Source organism: Liolophura sinensis, chromosome 1, assembly GCF_032854445.1.
Source record: "Liolophura sinensis isolate JHLJ2023 chromosome 1, CUHK_Ljap_v2, whole genome shotgun sequence".
Lineage (NCBI taxonomy): Eukaryota > Metazoa > Mollusca > Polyplacophora > Chitonida > Chitonidae > Liolophura > Liolophura sinensis.
In genome coordinates this window covers 4,885,492-4,908,487 of record NC_088295.1, presented here as the reverse complement: position 1 = coordinate 4,908,487, position 22,996 = coordinate 4,885,492, and the positions used below count along the sequence as shown (strand labels likewise).

The 22,996-nt window shown below is 39.1% G+C and overlaps 2 protein-coding genes across 4 annotated transcripts; one reads left to right on the top strand and one right to left on the bottom strand.

Annotated features, from left to right (window-relative positions):
• Positions 1–739: 739 nt before the first annotated feature.
• LOC135474975 (SUMO-conjugating enzyme UBC9-B) lies at positions 740–11,091 on the bottom strand. Of its 2 annotated transcripts, none has more exons than XM_064754686.1 (7): positions 11,026–11,091; positions 7,838–7,938; positions 6,730–6,834; positions 4,275–4,347; positions 3,387–3,496; positions 2,172–2,251; positions 740–1,549 (listed from the first exon to the last, which is right to left on the bottom strand). In XM_064754686.1, exons 2-7 carry the CDS (start codon positions 7,901–7,903, stop codon positions 1,474–1,476), a joined length of 510 nt encoding a protein of 169 aa, XP_064610756.1. In that variant the 5' UTR covers positions 7,904–7,938; positions 11,026–11,091; the 3' UTR covers positions 740–1,473. The 2 variants fall into 2 exon arrangements, with proteins under 2 accessions (XP_064610756.1, XP_064610765.1); XM_064754695.1 differs by having other exon boundaries at positions 6,730–6,813; positions 11,026–11,089.
• A 243-nt stretch (positions 11,092–11,334) lies between these two features.
• Positions 11,335–17,418, top strand: LOC135476686 (carbohydrate sulfotransferase 11-like). Of its 2 annotated transcripts, none has more exons than XM_064756807.1 (3): positions 11,335–11,801; positions 13,203–13,237; positions 13,932–17,418. In XM_064756807.1, the coding sequence occupies exons 1-3, from the start codon at positions 11,681–11,683 to the stop codon at positions 14,871–14,873; spliced, it is 1,098 nt and encodes a 365-aa protein (XP_064612877.1). In that variant the 5' UTR covers positions 11,335–11,680; the 3' UTR covers positions 14,874–17,418. The 2 variants fall into 2 exon arrangements, with proteins under 2 accessions (XP_064612877.1, XP_064612869.1); XM_064756799.1 differs by having other exon boundaries at positions 13,929–17,418.
• The last annotated feature ends 5,578 nt before the right edge of the window (positions 17,419–22,996 follow it).

The following is a 22,996-nucleotide window of genomic DNA, read 5'->3' as shown; positions in this document are numbered from 1 at the left end:
GTCCTGGGGCTGCCTACGGGCCAGAGGCTCTCACCATTTATATCACTGGAAACGCAATTTAGTATTTGGTGAAAAAATTGTGAGGAGTCTGGTATAAAGTGCACATTCTCCTTTACTTATTAAGCATTTTTATTCACCACTCAGCCGATGTCATTTGGTGTGTATTTCCTGCCTCTCCAGACTTTGCTGAGTTGTCACCATGGTCTTCTTGTGGTGTCAGTGATGTGATAGGACTCAAAAATGCAAACTCAAATATGTGAGCCAGCCTAAAATTAAACTTCGCGAAGAGCTGGGAAGTGCACCTGTAATGTGCAGCGTACATCCTCAGGATAATGAAACACAATGAAGTGATCATATTTAATTCCTAACATGGCAGTTCCTCATCAGTGAAATTTACTGATTGGATAGACGAGAAACAAAGCAAGATCATAATATTTACTTTGAATCTCAATTGCTGCAGACATGAGATAAAAAATATTGACCACGGACATCATGTGAGCAATGGATCACGTATCAAGGACGGGTCATTTAGAACAAAATATGACTGATCACAGAACTTGGACAGACCAATGAAATATCAAAGTAGCTTTATGAATATTCCCTGTATAACGACATCAAATATGTGATGCCATCATCAAAGTGAAGAAGTACGGCATTTAACCCCTAAATCATGTAAATAATCAAAGCTCAATTACCAACTGTAAACATGGTTGACAAACTTGCAAGCAAAAATGCTAGATGAAATAATGAGAGTTTATTTAGACTTTGTACACAGAAAAAAAAAAAGTTACTGATTTCCAAAAGCTGACCTATTCCAAGGATATGAAAACCATAAAACAATGTATTGATTTACAACAGAATAAATACAAAGCCTCTCTCACTCATCCTAGTAAAAGATCTTCATTTCAACACAGCATATTTTTTTTCCCTAGTAAAATATCTTGACCTTCCCATAACTCATCTTATTTATCTCCCTTAAATGTCCAGATATAGAAAAAGTTCTGCGATTGCTCTTCAATATTATTTCATGTTCATTATAAGTCATAACTACTTATTAAGAGACATCCAACAAGTCTACCCAGGCCACATGGCACAATATGGCCATTTTTGCTTTTATTATCATTTTACATTAAGCTAATGCAATAACTGACTAGGACAGTAATAGGATGGCTGATATACAATAGATATCCCTTCTGTGCTCGAGGCCCGCCTAGGAACAATTACACTGATCTAGATTGTATGGAATTTGCACAACGAAGGTTCCTGTGACTAATGTGGAGTAAAACAGACAGGGTTCCAATGCTAGCCACAAGAACAATCAGGGATTATCCTACATAGCCAGACAACAATTAAGAAAAAATGAACTTTATACACTCAGTATATACAGTATTTAAACCACAAAAATGACATTCAGTTATGTTGTCTGGAACAATGAGATGAAAACTGGACAAGTGATTAGTAAAGTATGGAAAGTTAACCACAAAGGGTGTTCGGTTTGAAGTGTTGAGCCTGGGCACGTACTCGTTTGTCGTATTCCATGCGGTTCTGGCTGTAAACAAAGAACGTTTTATTACATACAGCACGCCTGTGTTACTTCTCTATGAGAAGCATTGCCCACCTGTTGTGAAAATGATTACAAACTTGCTAATTCTAACTTTAAGCAGAACTGCCTTCTTCAGGAGTTTATTTACTTACTGTACTAATCTGATCAGTATTTAAGCAATCAAGCATATTTTCTTCACTTATAAATACAATGGCAATCAAGTACGTGGAGTAAATTGTTCTACACTGGGCCTCAACTTGAAGCCTTTGCCCACCCATAGACCCAGAATGGGATTCATTTCTGTGATGTCATGTGTCAGTGGCCAAGCCTCTGGCTGTGCAATATGGACAAAATGAATATGAATCATAAAATGAGCCCACAAAAGGGGCCCTTTTCTCTGTGCAACATTTCACTCAACAAGTTACACCTATAAATAGATTCACAGTAGCCATTTCCTGATTGGTTCAAAACTGTGTAAATAGGAACTGCTACATTGACGTTTTCAAGTCAATGACCTTGTGATTTCCTTAGCTTACAGGTCACACGCTATGTTGGTGGAAGATAAGTGGTCTCTGAACTACTAGAAGGGCATCCACCTCAATGGTTTCCATCCATTTACACTACTCACCAGTAAATTGTGTAAGCTTCTGCCTGAGCTGGGTCCTTAATATTTGGCTCGTTCAATAATTCCTGTATGCCTAATAATATCTGTAACAGAAATGAGATTGATCAGGGTTGGATACGGGACCTTGACATGTCAGTTAGAAGGGCTCCGAAACTAAAATTGCCCAAAATTTATTTTAACCAAATTCGAATGTTCTGCATTTAGACGTAAATTGATGGCTTTGCACTCTCATAGTCATGAACTGATGAAGACACCACTGAAATTTGATATTAGCAAATTTTCAAGCTTCAACTGTGTACTCCCTGGTACTCTCCAAAACAAGACGACCGTTGCACTCCTCACCAGCCAAATCCTGGCTAACACAATGGCTACAAAAGATATTGAGACATCATTCGCCTCGGCCACATATGCTGCATATCAGAGGCCCACAGTTCTCAATCGCCCACAGTCATCAGAGGCAAACCGTCATCATTCAGGGCCCCCAGTCTTCAAGGGCCCCAGTCATCTACATCAGACCCACAGTCCCCGTGTCATCCAGTCATCAAGGCCCGAAGTCCTCAAGCGCCCCAGTCATCTACATCAGAGACCCATTATGATAGTCCTCACTGGCCACCCAGTCATCCACATGAGAGGCCCATTATGATCGTCCCATTATGACAGTCCTCACTGGCCTCCCAGTCATCTACATCAGAGACCCATTATGACAGTCCTCACTGGCCTCTCAGTCATGTACATCAGAGACCCATTATGACAGTCCTCACTGGCCTCTCAGTCATGTACATCAGAGACCCATTATAATAGTCCTCAATGGCCTCCCAGTCATCTACATCAGAGACCCATTATGATAGTCCTCACTGGCCTCTCAGTCATCAACATCAGATCCATTATGATAGCCCTCACTGGCCTCCCAGTCATTTACATCAGAGACCCATTATGATAGCCCTCACTGGCCTCCCAGTCATCTACATCAGAGACCCATTATGATAGCCCTCACTGGCTTCCCAGTCATCTACATCAGAGACCCATTATGATAGTCCTCACTGGCCTCGCAGTCATCTACATCAGAGGCCCACAGTTCTCAAGGTCCCCAGTCATCTACATCAAAGGCCCATATCCTCACGAGCCTCCCATTCTTCTACATCAGAGGCCCACAGTCCTCAATGTTTGATTAGATAGCTCCCACATGTATCCTAGCAGTGCCACTTCATGACAGTATACCTGTTTGATGGACACTGTTGGCCTCCAGTCTTTGTCTTCATCTAGCAGAGATAGACACACTGTACCAGAGGGGTAGACGTTAGGGTGAAACAGGGGTGGGTCAAATTTACCTGCAACAAAGACAATCATAAAGTTATGTGTACTATAGTAATACGTAAGTGAAACTCTGAAACAGCTGAACACTGCCTGAAGCCAGCAGGCCAGTCACGAGACCTACAAGTGCTTTCTCTGATTTGTTCATGTGATTAACAAGGCAATTAGATGAAGCAGATTCACCAACATTACATTCTTTCCAGCATTAGAATAACATAGTTGGATACGTATTGCCTTTTACAACATTTTTTTGTATTATTCACTAAATTTTTTACACCATTTGTGGATTTTAAACAGTTCTCTGTGTTTGTCTGTCTTTAAAGCAATTTCCACACTAGAATACAGAAAATGACCTAAAATTTTGCCCAAACAGAGAACGTAAAATTGATAAAATGGCCCAAAATTAGAACTTCTTCTGTACAAAGTTAAGAAAGGCAAAAACTCAACAAGAACAGCCAATTTTGTCAAAAATGGACATAACAGATGGAAAGTTTTTCTTTTAATGCTCATACTGGGCCCAAAATATAATTTTCTCCAACACAGAAGAGGAAGTCAGAACTAGAAAATGATTTATAACGTGTTATTGTGAAGCTATGTCATTTTCAGCCATCATTTAGTGAATATCAGTACATATAAAGAATACAGGCAGTATGACAACTGGACTTCGTTGATTTTCATCTTTTTTTTAAACCATGTTAAACACTAAAAATATGATTAATATATCAAAATGACATGGCATAGTTTGTTTTTTTTTTGTCTTGAAAACTTTAGCTACGTGCTCTGTTACAAGCATACATTTGGGTGGAGAGGTAGGGTAGTCATCCTTGAACAGCATTCGTAATTTGTACAGGCCTCCTTCCCAGTTTGTCTGAAATAAAAAGTAACAGTGTAACGAGGTTGAGTGAGTAAGTGAGTGAGTGTAACAAGTACTAAATCACTAAGTGCACGTAAATGGACTCAAATTAAGAACTAATCTATCATGATACTGACAGCAAAAATTTTCTATCACTGTAAAATTAGATTACACATATGCTTTTTGGTTTTATTTGACAGAACAAAACAGAATCTGTTAACTTTCACATAATTAATAGCACCTAATTGCATGTTAATTTATCACTATAAATGAATGTATTACAAGTACAATATGCTAGGTGAGTTTGTATGAGAAGCTCTCATTGTTTGCTGGCTTGTGTACCATAAGCTACCATTAAATACCTCATAGAAGTGATTAAAATCTGAACATAGACCACTGTTATCATGACCATCCATAATGTACGTGTAGCTGCAATCTGATGCCCACATGTCATTATCCCTGATGAAAGCTCAGTCGCCTGAAGGTCTCAATTGCCTTGTCATCTGTAAGTGCTAGACTTCATACCTTTGCCCACATGTCATTATCCCTGATGAAAGCTCAGTCGCCAGAAGGGCACAATTGCCTTGTCAGCTTTAAGTGCTAGACTTCACAGCTTTGCTCACATGTCCATTAAATATTAAAACTATGTACCCTAACAGACAATGCAAGCTTTATCCAGTCTTCAATGCCACAGAGAAATCTTTACTAACATTTTACTGCTGTCATGTTCCTACAATGACATGTAGTTTCGGTCAAGGCATGCTGCAGAGTAGTACTCACACTATACCCATATTTCTATATCAAATATAATACTTGCACAGATCACAACATTCAGCATTTATAACTGGGCGACATTATCTGATGAGCTGAAACAAGAATGGTATACATGTACCCATACCCTCATATCGCACACAGGGTTGGAATTAAGCTCCAGTGGTGGTAACCTGTTTGCAGGCTGCCACTTTTTCGTGTGTGGTAACCCATTATAAAAATGGGTTACCACCCAATCATTCAATATATGTTACTGGTTAGTTAGATCTGACAGGATACTGTTCTGCAAAAGTCCATACTGTTGTTCACTGTGCCTTTCCAGTAAAAAATGTTTTACACAATGAATATACCTCACTGTAAAATAAATAATTTGTTTTGTTGAATAAAGCACACTGTGACACATTTAAAAACTCTGATGAAGAAACAGTGGATGTTGTTGCCGATGTTTCTCGTTGCGCAACTGAACAGAATTTTCGCTTTGCCCCATTATGCAAACACGCAGACTTGACATGTTTTGTTACATTGGATTTGTGGACTGCAGTGACTGTCCACTGATGCCTCGAACCTTTGCCTCGCCATGAATCTTGAAAATATGTTCCGAACATACTTTGCATTGGAGTCTAGCTAATCGTTTGTCCTTACTCGTTTCATGTGTAAAGTCGCTGTGAAAGTCACAGGAAAGACATGTTTTTTCCGTGACAGACTTAGAAGTTGTCCCCTTACTTTTCAACATTTTCATGGGAGATCAGCTGATCATTTTAGCTGACTTTCAGCGTGCATGGTTACATGGAAGTCTTTAGTGTGGAGGTGCGTTTAATACCCGAAATGCTACACAGATTGCTATGAGCGCAGGCTGCTCATTGTATAAAATGCTGACAGTATTTAAGTGCTGGAATAAATCGACTTAAACACGTCTTGTGGTTCAGATTTTAAAGGCCTTTTCCCTGTGAACTATATTTGAATCTCAGCCTTAGCTCGTCGTGATTGGGCGACCGTTCCCCATAATTAGATGGACGGCAACCCCTGCGTATCCCAAACGAGCGTTTGCTGCTTTATCCCAACCCTGGCATATAAACACTGTACTGATGTATATATACATGTAGTCAAAGCTCTCACCTTGTCATACATGCAACTGGGGTGGCTTGCATTACCTCCCCTGAATAGGGCAGATGTCAGTATGTTAAATGTTAAAATCTCTTTGAGAAGATGGAAAATGCTACGAAAATGCAAAACTAGAAATTATTGGGAGCAATAAGTGTAAGAGGCAAGGTACCTTTAACTTATGCATGCCAATAAAACATGTCTTTGTTCTTCTAATAACCTTTGTAGGAAAGGACTGTCCTGCCAACCAAACATTTTGATTAACTTTTGTTTAGAGTCCAGAATGCCCTGAGACTGATTTTTGACCCAAACTCCGAGCTCTTCAGCACAAAAGAACATGGTTTGTAACCAATTTTTGTCAGTTTACTTCTAAAATACAGCAGTAATATTTATGGATGTGATGTGATGTGCATAATATCCGCTTTCACATAATATGGAGGTTGTATATGTGTTCGATAAGAGTTTTGCTGCACAATGTATTTTTACCTTTGGTTTCCACATGTTACATGGTGACATTCTACTTACCCCTTTTTTACCTGGAATAGCACACTCCCAATTCATCAAATTCAAGGTTCCATCTGCATTTTTGTTAGGTTTGGCAACAAAACCCTGTGAAGAGTAAATCACAGCCTATAATTTAATAAGTCATGAAGTAAATAGTCAGAAATAACTTGGTAATACTCTACTGGATTGAGTACTATCATATCTAAAATTTAAAAAAAGCTCTTAATCAATTTTGCACAGATTTAGAGGACAATCTCAGCAAATTTCCGTTCAATAGGTCAACAGATATGGATCCTTGGTTACAACAGTAACAGAAAGCTGTCTAACTGATAATGATATGAGGATTAAAGGATTAATGACGAGATAAGGTAATGGTCCTATTTACGAAGGTTATAACCAGTTTTAACTGAATGCTATCAGAAGATCTGAGAAAAGCCATAATGACTTAACTAAAAACAACATATTTACTACTCTAGCCGGACTCCAAATGGCCGCCCAACACCTTGGCGGTGAAGTCACAGTTGAATATCTGAAATGCTTGTTTGCCCTTTATTTATCAATTTATTCGATTTAAGTTTTACATTGTACTTATGGTCTGAGTTATATGATGATGGCCAACATTATGGTGTGAGGAAACGAGCATGAGCTGGACTTCAACAACTGCCATTTGCCTTTTAACCTGGGAATTCATATCAAAATGTCATTTTCGAAATGAAATCTACTTACACAATCAGCAAATACACTGTATACTAACATACCAATGGGGACACCCGGTGGCAGGACCTTGATGTTATTTATCGGGAACTAGACACGAGGTCCAATTCGTAGTATTTTCTTCTGTGATGTTGCACTGCTTATGTACAAGAGATGTTTTATTTGCACACGTACACCAATAATTATGATGTAATAAAGGGAGAAAAAAAAGACTTCATAGCTTTGGACCAATGATATCTGTTTATATCTAGCCCATATCCATCATCCTTGGGCCTCCTTGTCAATGCATTAACCTGCTATTATCTTCATGATTTGACTGATGGACAACTTAGGTCTATGACCCCTTTATGCAAGTGGCCCATGATCTGTATCTGATGTTACCAAAAAATAAACTCTGCTATGATGAAGGACTTACAAAAGGGTGGTCTTTTCTCCAGGCTTTCCTTTCTTCTGCTAGTCGTCCTAAGGCTATTCCAGACATCTTCACAAAGATTACTCAGCTAAAAAAATGCAAACCTGTAATGCAGACAAGAGAGAGAATAAACACCCTGCTCCTGGTTTCCCCTTACTTAGAAAAACTGTGTATGTCCTCTAGTCACATGTAAATGTGCATATAGCCACCAGGGGTTCTGTTGGTGTCATTAAATGACGATCCTAGCCTTGAAAGATGCACATTTATAACATTCAAACCTCTATGTATATTATCAAATTTATCTTTTTGCAAATTCAAACTAGTATTCTTCAATCAGTTTGAGACATTGCCTACTGCTATCCAACAAGAAACACAGATCTGATATCAAAAAAATTCTTTATTTGATATTAAAGAGATATTGGCAATTGCCATTTTTCAGTATTTTCATTTCCCTATACCATCCTAAATAATCCTTCACCTTGTCTGCTTGCAACTGCCATGACAGGTAAGTGAAGGCCCTGGAAGGACTTTGAGTTAGCATCCATCATCTCCCTGCAGAATGTGGGAGATACACATGTCTAACCCAAAATGAATGTCAGTTGGAGAGTCTCGTGCGTAAAAATAAAAAAAAATGTAGACAAATGTACTTCTGCAATGTCTAAGTACATGTCTGAATGATGTTCTCTACCAAACATCCTGTTCAGCCTTTTACCAGGCGATACATTTACACTTGTCTTATGACCGCATAGGTTTAGCCAGAGGGTTTCTCAGTGTCTTTGGGACGCCCTGTTCTGACAAAACTAACATGGGACAGATAGGGAAAATTGGAAATGAGACCACCTGATTTCTAATTATGGCTAAATCTATGTATGACAGTACATATCCTTCTCTTGTTGACTTTCTTAATATAGTTGATAACATGTAGTGAAACTGATCTAGTGAGACACCTAAGTCATTTTGTTCATCAATGTCTAACCAAAGCAGACCTGAATAACAGTGCTGTGCTATTTTACTAGTAATTCATTCTAAGCATCAAAATTTTGTTATAATTCTTGGTTTGTCCTTGTTTTTATTGGGTCATAATGATGTAATGTGTGGTGAAATACTTAATTAATTTCTTTGTGTGTGAGAATAAAACATTTAAACACATGGGAATGTGTTTTGAAGTACTGGCCACTTTTCACCATTCCAAGTTCTGCCATGATTCCAAAGCTGTCCTGAGCCAATCGTCATTGCACTAATTGCTTAAGGGCTGCAGGTGAAAACAAAGCGAATATAACCCAGGCGAGATATGCATTGATAAAGATTTTAGAATAAAAAATGAAAAATATAGCTTTTACGTAAAAAATTATCTCTGGAAAAGTAATCAGAATGTGTCTAGTCTTTAAATATGATAGTTTCAGTGTCTTGTAGTACAATGAACTTTAGCAGTTCACCCATTTAGCCCCCTATTATTTACCACCTCCTGCCCTTTGCAAAGAACCCAGGTGCTCAAAATGACCCGGCCACAGAGAAGTGAATCAGAAAAGGCTGGGCTCCAGAATCTGCCTAGACCCGGGAAGCTATGCCTCTAATAAGCTAAGATACACTGTATAGACAATTAGTTATAAACAGGCAATTAATTGTGTAATTTGCTAGGTAAGCAAAAAAATTTCATGTAAAAAAAATGAAAGACATTACCACAATATTGAGCTTTACACTGAATATAATTTTTTCCACAAATTAAAAATCTGAGTGAATTTGGGTCATGTCATCAAAACTAGGAGCAGGACAAAGGCAGAAGACCTGTGATGAGAATTAGAACAGAGAGGACGGATACTGAAATTGCTGTATGTTAAGTCATCAATTATGCCACTGATGCCCTCTTCTGTCAGCTGTGTCCCTTCTAAAGAAATTCCAAGAAAATTCTGATAACCTACTTCTCAACTGACTCAGGCAAATTACAAAACCATTCCTCTGATTTTTTTTAAAACGTCTGTTTTACAGACACAGAAGGGCCCTAGATCTAACCCTGACTAACACTGTTAATTTCCTACTCAATGAAGGTCCAGATTGATTGTTTTTGTTGTGGTAGAAGTCTCTTGCAAATAAAAAGACACCAACCTAAAGACCTGCTCTCCTCACCCACCTCACCGACACCAAATGTCCCTGCTTACTTCAGAATAGATTTATTATGGCACACATTTATCCATCACACACATTTATCCATCACACACATTTATCCATCACACACGTTTATCCATCACACACATTTATCCATGGCACACACTCCTCGGCCACAGCTGACATCTTGAGGAACGAGACGCACGTCCTGCTTCATCATGGAGAATAGTCTGAGATTGCTCTGACATTAGGGCTGGCAACATTTGGTCCGGCCATTTAAAAACCTGATGCAGCATTTGAGACAAAAATTATCCATGAAATATGTCTCCATGGCCTAAAGATTGCAGACACTTATCTTCCTTCGATCTGTTATTTCCTAGTCCACATGGATTCGAGATAGCTTGGTGATGCTCAAAACAAACAGCTGTACTGACAGCCTTCCCATATTAGACTACGGCAGGTATCTGCAGCACGTTTTAAATGGAGCAAGCTCTGATGTTGGCTTAGGGCCATCCTTGGGCAAACAAACTTCTGCCAAACCTAACATCAGATCAATCATCTACGTACAGCAGTGTGAAGATGGGGGTAGTGGCTGAGAAGTGTGTGCCATGGAAGGTATTCTAGAGTGAGTTGAGACACTATATGGTGGTCTTGCAGTAAGTGCATAAAGCAGGTCTTTAGGTTATTTGCACGAGACTTGTTCAATAACAAAGACAATCAGCCTGCACTTTCACCGAGTACAAAATTAACACTGTTATCGTCAATACTCCAATGACGATTTGTGCCAGATGATACCAACTGACAGGATTCCAAACAAACATTAAAATAAAAACTTCAATACAAAATGTGAAAAGTTCAGTTTGTTTTCACCCATTTACTTGAATGGTTGTATTGGGTTCTCTCTAAAGCTGTACAAATGGAACATCACTGTTCAAAATGGCCGACGAAACTAAAGAGGTGATTTTCCAGCTTTTCTTTGCATCTGAAGCTGTCAAGTTAACAATTAAATGGCATAATAAACAAATCTAAACCAACTGATATAGAAAACATGTCGATGCCATTCAAACCCAAGGTAATCAGAAACAAACCTTCCAGTTCAACTTCTCCAGTCTTTTATTTTCGCTTCCGATTATTTTGCACATGCGCTCACACATCAATTTCGCAGTTTATCCTAAAATGGTGAAATGATTACATTACGAAAGAAAAAATTCAATTATGCATTCATTTTTAACTAGGTACAGTGCACAAGTAATAAACAGTATCTGAATCAGCTTAAAGTAATATAATTTTAACATTTTCGAGAATACCACAAGAAATATTTTAACCCTAACCGAATCTGGATCTACTTCTACATTTAGCTTCAACCGCCTTGCTGCCTAGCTTGAGAATTCCAGCTTCTTTATCCGTCCACGAAGTTGATTAGTCGGCTGTCAGTGTTGCACGTCAACACTTGTGGCCGTAGAAACCTAGACTTTCAAATGCTTTTGCCATGGCTTGACGCGTATTTATAAAGCGGTTGGTAATGGTACGCATCTCAGTGAAATGAATTGCCGCAACCGCAAGCTCTGAAAAGTGTTTCAGTCAACTGCACATAATTGACAGTGCCATAATATAACTGTATATCAAATGTAAGTCATTACATTTCTGGAAAGGAACTTGTTTTACATATATATATATATTTTTTTAAATTTACAAAGTGATTAAAACAGGCGAACAGGATACTTGAAGCCAGAATGTCACAAAATGGTCACCCCAAACCGCCAGAAATTATCGTGTTTGGTTTTGTTAGTGTCAAGCTCTGTGTTGGTTCCATGCTTGGTCTACCTGTTGTACACATCGGATTTCCTGCCGTTCCCAGGTTATGGTAAGTTGAACATTTGATCAGCTCTTGCATTCGGATAATCATTTCTATTAATGGAGTGAAGGATTGACCCTTTTTGGGAAATACCGGTACCAATCCTCACAGTGGAAAGATCAGTCTTCTTAACTGGAGGATCGGTCTCAGTGCAAATTAGAGGATCAGAGGACCATGCCTCTCTACAGGAGGACGAGTCCTCTCAACATCAGGTTCAATCCTTTTGTAATGAAAGGATCAGTCCCCAGAATGGAAAGATCGCTGAATTGTCTTAATGGATGGACCATACAATCCTGTTAATGGGTGGATCAATCCCTTTAACGGAAGGATCGATCCAGTTGACGGAAAGGTCGGTCCTTTTAATGGAAGGCTTACTTTTGACAGTGGAAAGATAATTCCTTAATAGAAGTATCAGTCCTCTTAACAATAGGATTTATACTGTTAATGGAAAAATTACTCCTCCTAATGGAAAGATCAGTCCTTTTAATGGAATTATCACTCCTCCATAGAAAAATCACCTCTCTTAATGGAAATATCACTCTCCTTGATGGCAAATAATTCCTCTTATTGAAAGATCAGTCTTCTTAATGGAATCGGGACCGGTAGATCCAGGATCAATCCTTGATCGAGTCACACCTAAGACTTTAAAAGAGGGAGTTGTAACTTCCTCGCTTGGCGTTCAGCATGAAGGGGATAGTGCAACGACTGGTTGACCCGTATCAGAATAATGGCTCGGGCGGGGCGGCTTACTTGCCTTCGGTAAGTCGTCTCAGTGAAGCAGCACTAAATAAAAGAGCGGTGGAAATCCGTCCTGCAACAAGGAGGCACATTACACGTACATGCACCCTAATGATTCCTTTGTCGTCATATGACTGAAAAATTGTTGAGTACGACGTTAAACTCCAAGCACTCACTCACTCTTAATGGAATCATCACTCCTGAATGGTAAGATCACTCCTTTTGATGGAAAATAAGATCTCTGAATTGAAAAATCAATCTTCTTAATGGTAAGGTCGGTTCTACAAAATGCAATCTTAAAAAGAAGTGGATCAGGACATGGTTCAATTGTGTAACTTAACCACAAGGCACATGGTGTGGGTTCAGCAGTCATGGAATTTGTAAATTCCCTGCTTTCATTGTTGGTGGGGCCCTACTAGGTGTATACCTTTTGAAGCATCAACAGTGTCTGTGAGGTTGTTTGTTGAAGACAAGTTGTCCCAGTCAGGGTCTGGTTTTGATCCACTCTTTGCTTATACATTTAACATACATGTAGTGTAATGTTAAACCATTTGTATTTTTGAAAAGTTATATTGATTGACTAAAACTAATTCATGCATGTAATTGTGGTCATCATTTAATCATCATTTAATCAGGTCATCCATTTAATTCTGTTCACTTTACTTCCTTTAGATTTCAAAAAAATCCACTATGAAGACAAAAGCAAGGTGAGTAATAATTCAAAGCCAATAAATTGTACAGTGGGAAAAAGTACATGTCTTTGTGCACTGAAAGCAGAAATCAGCATACCAGCAGGAGTAGGCCCATACTGTGGCCTGTGCACCCAGGCACCTAGGCAATCCCATATCCATTGTACCTTGTATGTTTTAATGTGCCAGTTTCATCGAACACAGATAAGATATGTTGTTTAATGTTGCACTATGGATTTCTGGCATGGATCTGTAGATAAAGACAGTAGTATGTGAACAAGCTGCGTCAGTCCTGTTATTATCTCGATGTATCCCTGAACTCAGAGTATCATACTTTGGTGACCGTTGTTATTAGGAGATGAAACTGTTAAGGTTGTGTAAAGAACATTACACAAGGTGGCCAGATGGCTGGCAGGATCCTTCTATTGTGCTGTCAGATCGTCTGGCTGAAAATCTTCATTTGGGATCGCGGAGTCCATCCAAACATTAAATACATGAAATGCTCCAAAAATAGAGAAGGAAAAGAGAAGAAAGCAATGAAAGCAATAAGTTGTTTACGTTTATAGGTGATACTATACCAATGTTTACTCAACTATAACAGTTTGTGGCAAATTTAGTTTGCCTTACTCGTGTACTCCATTAGAACTGTCAGTGGAACTACATGTTATTTATTGACACATGTAAAAATGATCTTTTCTGTTTTTGACACAAGGTGGTGCTTAATGAAGAGACGTTCTGGTCAGTTCAGGATGAGAAGAGGATACAGTTACAGCATCAGTGTTTACAGTATCAGCTGGACCAGGTGACCATAGATATGCTGCCCACCAAAACGTTATCCTCTATCATTGTGGACGATCGGCACCAGGTGTTGTACTGCCAGATCCCTAAGGTGGCCTGTACCAACTGGCGTCGCGTCTTCCTCATACTCAGTGGCAAGCTGAACATCACCAATCCGCTGGAGATCCTTAGCGACGATGCCCATCACAAGTACAAAAACAACCTCCGATATCTTAGTCAGTATGGCCTTGGCGAAATTCGATATCGTCTGAAAAATTACTTCAAGTTCATGATAGCCCGAGAGCCTCTGGAGCGTGTGCTGTCAGCATACCGAAACAAGTTCATCATGAAATTCAGCTCCACATTCCAGAGACTGTACGGCAGAAAAATAATAAAAAGATATCGCAGAAATGCAACAGAGCAAGCCAAGGAGGAAGGAGATGATGTGAGTTTTGCTGAGTTTGTCCAGTATTTGCTGGATCCTAGAACAGTGATGGAGCAGCCTCTAAATGAGCACTGGATTCAGCAACACAAGCACTGCTTCCCCTGCACTGTCAACTATGATGTCATTGGACACTACGAAAATTTAGACTCAGATGCCACCCATATTTTGCACTATATGAACGTGGACAAAAATGTCACTTTCCCCTCCCGATATTCCACGTACTCTCATTCCAAAACCTCAGAAAGTCTAAAAAAATACTTTAAACAGGTTCCGTTGCCAATGTTGAGGGACCTTTATGAGATGTACTATCTGGACTACATGATTTTTGGGTACCCTTATCCTGACTTCCTTAAGGTGTTAAATCCTTCTGTGACTAGGCAGGCTGGGATAATCCATCACCAGATAAATCCATCACACAAGCCAAGGCCTTAGTCATCCATCCTAGGCAAGCCAGGTAAACTGATCGTCTGCCAATCTTTAGGTGTCTGGGTTATGCCAAAGTCCAAACTATGCAGGTGTTCTTGTTTACTTTAGGAACTCTTAGCATAATTTACACATTTAAGTTATATGTAAGAAAGCCAGTGTGATTTGAACAATATTGCACAACGAACTGCTATATTTAATCTTCCAGGAACTTTTTACATCAACTGTACGAGCAGTAAATGTCACACAACTAGTCAGTCCCAAAACCTTATACATGTACAATTTACATGTATTACCAGTGCATAATGTGCCAAATTTTAGTCATTCTGATTTTTAACAATGTCATTCTTTTTACCTTGCATATTATTTCTTCTAAGTTGAGTTTTATCTGTATTAATTTATTTCTAGTTTTTTATTATAGTCACGAAGATACAGTGAATGAATCTGACTGCAGTCATTCTGAGAAGGTAGTAGTGATATAATTCCAGATTAACTTTTGGCACTTATACAATAATTTATATTTTACAATATAACATTTTTTCATGTATACAATTATTTTCCTTCAGTTAGAAAGTAGCAAACCAGTATATGTCACCTATTAACTGACAGATATTTTGGACCTGGTTTTGGCATGTAATTGGATTCTTCCTGGAACAGGTCCTGAATGATATTTTGTTATAAATTGAGCTTCTTTCCGACTCTGGATTTTGAACAGGGCATAACATTAAATTAACTCCATCATAATTGTGCACAAAAGTGAAATTGTTTCACCATCAAATATGCTGTGAAATGAATTCAGCGGAAGTTTGCCCACATCTGTCATGGCCTGAACGCTAACTCAGCTGAAGTTTGCTCATATTTCCTGTCACCTGGGGCCTGTTTTACCAAGCAGTCACAAATTGCGCCTGATGTATTTTACATGGCAACATATAGTGAAGAGATTCATCACCATGGTAAATGCTTCTGGCATATTGGTGTGACTGCTTCATAAAACAGGCTGTGACCTGAATGCTAACTGCTAAAGGTTGCCCATATTGGCTGTGACCTGAATGCTAACTTTTGAAGGTTGCCCATATTGGCTGTGACCTGAATGCTAACTCAGCTGAAATCTGCCCATATTGGCTGTGACCTGAATGCTGACTCAGCTGAAATTTGCCCATATGTGCTGTGACCTGAATGCTAACTCAGCTGAAATCTGCCCATATTGGCTGTTGCCTGAATGCTAATTCAGCTGAAATCTGCCCATATTGGCTGTGACCTGAATGCTAACTCAGCTGAAGTTTGCCCATATTTGCTGTGGCCTGAACGCTAACTTAGCTGAAGTTTCCTCAGGTTTGCTGTGTTATGAAGGATAATTCATCTGAAGTTTATGTTGCCAATGCCAGTACATGTACTAACAATTGATAATTGCATGTTTAATTGATTTACTCAGGGGAAATGTTGTCTAATTTACTCATTTGGATTCTGTACCCCTAACTATCAAGTATCGACATACATGTACATGCAGTAACAGTTTGTTCTGATCAAAAGTTTTTGGTAGAAATGGGAGTTCTCTTAGAAAACTGTGATGTTATATCAGACGTCGTGTGCCTTATGTGCCTTACATGTTAAACCAAAATGCCCAGTATGCATTTACATATTTCTTTAGTCATCATTATCTGCTGTGAATGCTATGCATAATAACTATTTTGTGATTTACTTTTCTCAGATATTTTGTCACGTGAAGGTTTTTCTACCATTTCACAGTATACAGTTTACCATTTGTGTATTTCCATGGAAGTGATAAACAAGATGACTGATTTTGGTAGATTGACATGAGATACACGGCCTATTGTTATAGGGTTATAAAATACTATAATACTACTAAGTACTATGTACTGCTTATTTAGCATATTCAACTGTTTTAGTAAATGAAGCATGAACTATGTGAAGATTTTTTTATGATATACACATATATACATCACTTGTACTACAGACTGAGATCAGCCTTTAATAAATGTTTTTGATTATATTTTACTTTTGTTGATCTTTATGCATAAGGTTTTGTCAGTAAATGGATAGCGCATGGCACATATTTGTGTTTGATTTACACTTAAGTGAGTGCTACTGATGATGTCATGAGTCATCTGATTCAGCAAGAAGAGATTATTTTGTGGCTTTATCAATTTTTATTAATTATTAATGACATCGAATTCAGTATATTAAATGTTTAACTAGTGATTGGATAGCTGGAAGGTGACAAAAAGTGTAAGTTCTTGTACAGCCTTGAATACCACTCATGAATAAGAGATTGAGGCACAGCTAGTGACAATCTCTGTTCTTCTTTTCTGTACTGTGAGGCAGACATGTTTTTAGTCTGTCAGGGTTTGCTATTTGTGACTGAAAATGTCTCCCTGTGAGATGTCTTGAATTGGTCTGAAAGAATATTTTAAGGTGACAAGAACATGAAACTGTTTTGTTCAGGCTTCCTGTACAAATAGCAACAAGTTTTAGTTTTTGACACATGTATATAATATCTGTATCCCACTAATATCTGTATACCTCAAACAGTAATGCAACCATTACTAATAAAATCAGGATTTCTTCCTTTTTTTTTTCTTTTTTTATTTGTTAATGCCTTCTATTATGTTTTTTCTTTTTCAGTCGAGATATTCGTATGATTGAAATGCATGTGTAGGAGCCTGTCTCCAGTGTTGTGTTTGTGTAGAAAGCGAAATCTAGGGAACATCATGAGCATCGTATATCAGCTCAAGCCTCTGGGCAGTTCACCAGTGGTGTTCTAGACTTCATCTTCATTAATTCAAACCACAGGCTATGTACATAATAGCCTGTGGTTTGGCTGTTGATTGGCTTGCAGGGGGTGATAGGGGATGTTGGTGTTGTGTTCTGTATAATAATCTGAAGGGAAAGCACCGTGTTGACCGTTAGTTCTACTTTATTCAACAGTCCAGTTTGTGAGTATTTTACATGTACATAATTTGGTATCAGAAGACTTTATATACACTACCTACAAACATTTATATACAACATAGTTTAAACAGCATACGTATATTATTGAGTGAGTGAGTGCTTGGGGTTTAACGTCGTACTCAACAATTTTTCAGTCATATGACGACAAAGGAATCCTTAGGGTGCATGTACCTGTAACGTGCCTCCTTGTAGCAGGACGGATTTCCACCGCTCTTTTATTTAGTGCTGCTTCACTGAGACGACTTACCGAAGGCAAATAAGCCGCCCTGCCCGAGCCATTATACTGATACGGGTCAACCAGTCGTTGCACTATCCCCTTCATGCTGAACGCCAAGCGAGGAAGTTACAACTTCCTCTTTTAAAGTCTTAGGTGTGACTCGATCAAGGATTGATCCTGGATCTACCGGTCCCGAAGCGGACCGTATATTATTGAAGAAGTGTTATGTACGTTACTCTTCGATATAAAAACATCTAATAAAACAAAGGTATATGGGTATCATTTGCGAGCTAGGCTACAACTTACCTGAAGGGAAAGCACCATGTTGAACGTTAGTTCTACTTTATTCAACAGTCCAGTTTGTGAGTGAAGTGCTCACTGCTGGCTGTCCTTATAAAGACACAGAAACTGTTGTCAACCACCACGTGTCCCTTCAAGTTACACTTGTGTTGTGTTCCCTATGGTGACCTAATCCCCAATCAGCGTCTGACTGGACATGGTAACCATAGGACTACTGATTGTTAGACAAAACTCAAATTAAGGCGAAGCCTGCAGTTTCCACTGGTTTCCACAATGTAACTAATAAATCTTATGCATCTAGCATGACAAGTAATATAACTTATTCCTACATCTTTGTTAAAAATAAGACCATATTAGTATATAAAAATACAGAATTAACTCGTATGTGTATACCCACATATGAACATACAATAATTCTTTACCTTAATACAATATAAAATACATAGTAGACACCCATATGAAATCTAATAACCTAACTGGTAACATGTACATGCATAATTCATTCACATATGGATATAAACATAAAGCCATACAATAATTCTTTACATTAATACAAATATAAAATGCATAACTGACACCATATGAAAATCTAGTAACAATAGTCTTTAATATCAATTAGACAATCTTTTTAGTTTACGTATACTTCATGTGTACAATACAACATTACCTCCTCTGCTTAAGTAATTTGCTCCGTCAAATTAACAAGGCACCCAATAAGAGCATAAAGAAAAATGTCTTATATTGTTAATGTGATACTAGGCCGTTTATCCAAGTGTAAGTGTCAATCGTCTAAATATGCTCCAGCTGGGTACAGGGGTTTGCGGTCGGAGTCAGTTTCTGGTAATACAGTGTAACTATTTGGGAACATCCTTGTCCCAAGTGGATATGTAAAACCTCCGTGTGTGACCACAAGATGAGCACACACCAGATGTTAGGTATTTGTCAGGATTTTCCTTATGGAATTTGCCTGGAACCATGTAAGATTTAATTGCTTTGGAATATTAAGAGGTTGAGCTGACCATTCTTAAGTTTTGTTTTCTGATTGATTCAATATGTTGCTATAGTACCTTCATATCACTGACAGTCGCTGTGCCGAAAAGTGTTTTAGATATAGATCCAATAAACGGTAATAAGGATCGTCTTGTTCTAATCCTTTTCGACTGGGGCTTTTCGGGAATGAGCTCCATAATTTGATCAACTGTTCGGTTAACCAGATGACTGCTAGATAACCGTAGAGCATTTATGTGGGAAATGACTTGGTTCAAGGCGGAGCAAACAGCAACAGTGTGGTGTTTTTGACTACACAGTTTAAAATTTTGTATCGTTGCCTTCTGTGGCATTTTAAATTCATAAGTATGTATCCAATAATCCTGTGCAAAGCCAATAGTTCCTAACTCTTGGAACACAATGCCGTAATTTGGACGTTGCACTTGTGTCGTAGCGATGGATAGGCCAAATTTGGTTAGCAGTAAAGTCAGGATGATCATCAACTTGTGAATACGTCCAGATGTTCCTTTGAAAGAGAAAGAAGAGAGGGTAAAGATTAGAGAACGGGACATGGGGGTGGCAAACTACACCATACAGGGTGATCAATCCTGTTAGCACTATGACACTATGTGTCAGTTGGTGTGTTATACCGAGTGTCGGAAAAAACAGTGGTAAGGATATCTGAAAGTAAACTCAACCCGTGTCATCTTTGACCGATACCACTTTCAAATTTCTCACTAAACAAAGTATTTTACCCTATCAGGTTTCCTTCGCTGTCGGCCTGATGCCGTTCTGGACACATGAAAAGTCTGTCTTAGTTCTTGTGGAATGTTTTCAGCGCGCTCCCACGAATTCTCTACCTGACCTTTTTTCGTTATTAGATACTTTTTAACTTTTCCAAAGTATTTCATCTTATGTATCTTTTCTATATCGTTGCCCTTTACGACTTCGCTCTTCTGGGCATCAATATCTGTATCCTTTGTTGTGGGTGTTTGTTCAACACCCGGCTTATCAATGTATGGTTTAAGCCGTTGGGCGTTTATCAGTGACTTTATGGGAGAGTCGTCCGAACACCTCCTTAGTTTGTACGTGTGATTAGGATGCGCCACTGTGATGTAAAATGGTCCCACCCATTTACTGGTTAGTTTACTCGACTTCCCTAATTTAACTTTAGGATCAAACAACCAAACCTTTTGATCCACCTTAATTGAGGTTGCTCTGGATGTCTTATTAAAATAAGTTTTACTTTTTACCTGTGCTCTCTGAATATTTTCAGTTGTGACCTTCTCTATGTGCTTTAAATGCTCTATTAAGTTTTCGAGATGCTGTTTAGCGTCTTTTCCTAATGTTTCTTTGGGAACCTTGTCAGTGTCAAAATTCATGTTCATTCGTTTGCCAAATGTAAGTTCAAACGGTGAGTGTCCTGTTGAATTGACACCGGGAGACATGCGAAGAGCCATCATTATTCCTGGCAGCAGAGACGGCCAGTTGTCATGGGCTGGTGTAATGTAAGCACGCATCATTTCCATGAAGGTTCTATTCTGTCGTTCGCAAGTAGAATTAGTTTGGGGATGGTAAGAACTTGTGTGGATTCGTTTCACTTCAAAAAGTTCACACACAGCACTGACTAACTTTGACATGAAATTTCTACCTCTGTCTGAAAGGAGGGCATGTGGTGCACCATAACGAGTAAAGATTTGCTCATACAGCACCTTCGCTACTTCGGTGGCTTCTTGCGTTTTTAAGGCAAAAGCCTCTGGCCATCGTGTAAAGCTGTCAGTAACTAAGAGGATGTGTTTAAACCCATCTGGTGTTGTTGTCAAAGGTCCAATGAAGTCTATGTGCCATCGGCTGAATGCCGACGTGACTGGCATAGAAGTCAGAGGTGCATTACGAGCATGAGGGTAGTTTTTGGTTTCCTGGCAGACATTACAGCTTAAGATGTATTCTTTGATTTCTTGGTACATTCTTGGCCAGAAATACTTATCTCTTATGGATGCAAACGTTAATGATACCCCTTTGTGGCAACCTCCTGCTTTGGCATTATGGTAGCACGCAAGTACGTTTGATCTGAATGTTTTAGGTAGGGCTACTTGTGGAATTAAGCGTTCTGCTTTAATTACGTTTTTAGATCGTGGCTGGAAGAAGTGATACAATATGCCGTCAAGTAGATCAAACTGAAAAGATGTATGTACAATGGTCTTGATTTTCCGTTCATCGTCCGGTAGTGTGTCATTTTCTAAGTATACTATCATGTCTTTGAAATCTGGACACTCCCTTTGCAAGCGTTTCAGGTTTTCTCTGCTGGAGATATCGGTTAAAGGGTATTTCAATGGATGTCCTTCAGATGGATCTATTGCTGCTACAGTGGGATTGTTATCTAGATGATAACTGAGTTGTACCTCAGTGGTTTCTCTATTTCTGGAATTATTATTCCTTTGTATCTCAAGGTCTACTGAATTCAATTTTCTGTTAAACGTGCTTGTTTCTGTTGTTTTATACGTCTCCTGAGGGTAAATGCGTCTAGACAGCGCGTCTGCGTTGCCGTGCGATTTTCCTGCCCTATGCTTTACCTCATACTGGCATGACTGCAAGATCAGTGACCACCGATGTAACCTACTATTGGATGGCTTAATAGTTTTTAAGTATTTTAGGGCCTTGTGGTCAGTGATAACTGTAAATTTGGTGGAGTGCAACCCGAGCAATTAGGACCTTCTGTGTTCCTAAACTTTTCCGTGTACCAGAGAGAAGACATCGGCTGTGAATTAATTAAGATGACCAACATGACAGTGCCAAGCATAGATGTGTACCAGATTATCAGCATGTTTGGGGTAAGCCTACACCCGACACACTGGTCACTTCAGCACCATAATGGGCAGTCTATGCAGGTTACCTTCACCTGGGGGAAACTACCAGAGACACAGCTGACAATCAGCGTTTGTTCTATCAAGAAATCCCCTTCAACCATTCGCCGTGACCAAATGAGAAGGTCAGCATATCAGCAGCGAATCAACAAATGTACAGAAGTTGGGAATGGAAGTTTGAGTGAGGTGAACACAAGCTGTGAAGCGGTGCAGACACAGAATGTGACAGGTGTGAGTGTTTCTATACAGGTTACCTATCCAACAGAGAATGCCTCCTGCCAAACAGAGACGGATGAGTTGGTAGGCAAAGGGAACCCTGTGCCAACCATATCGTCAAATGAACATTGTGCCTTGACGACAGGACCCAAAGTCACAGAGAAGATTTTGAAGCGCAGGTTTTATTGCGGTTCTGACCACTTTCTGATTAAGTGGCAGAACCAGCCTAACAGATGTAATGAATGGGTGGTTAGAGCTAACCTGGACAGAAGTGCTCTGAAATATTTGCAACAAAATGAAGATCGCATCCCAGGACCGACAGAAACAGCCGTTCACTCTTCAAGCCCCGTGACAACTGACATACACAGTGGGGGATTAACGAATCAGGTCGCCTTCCATACGAGTTCAGCTAAAGAATACGTTTTGAGTGTTAAAGTGGCACCCACTGACGCAACAGTTGAAGACCTGAGACATGCGGATGTTCTTGACTACAAGCTAACAGATGACTTTGGAAACGTGGTCAATGAAATTCAGCAGATGTATGAGTTAGGGAATGTAAGATTAACACATATTGTAGA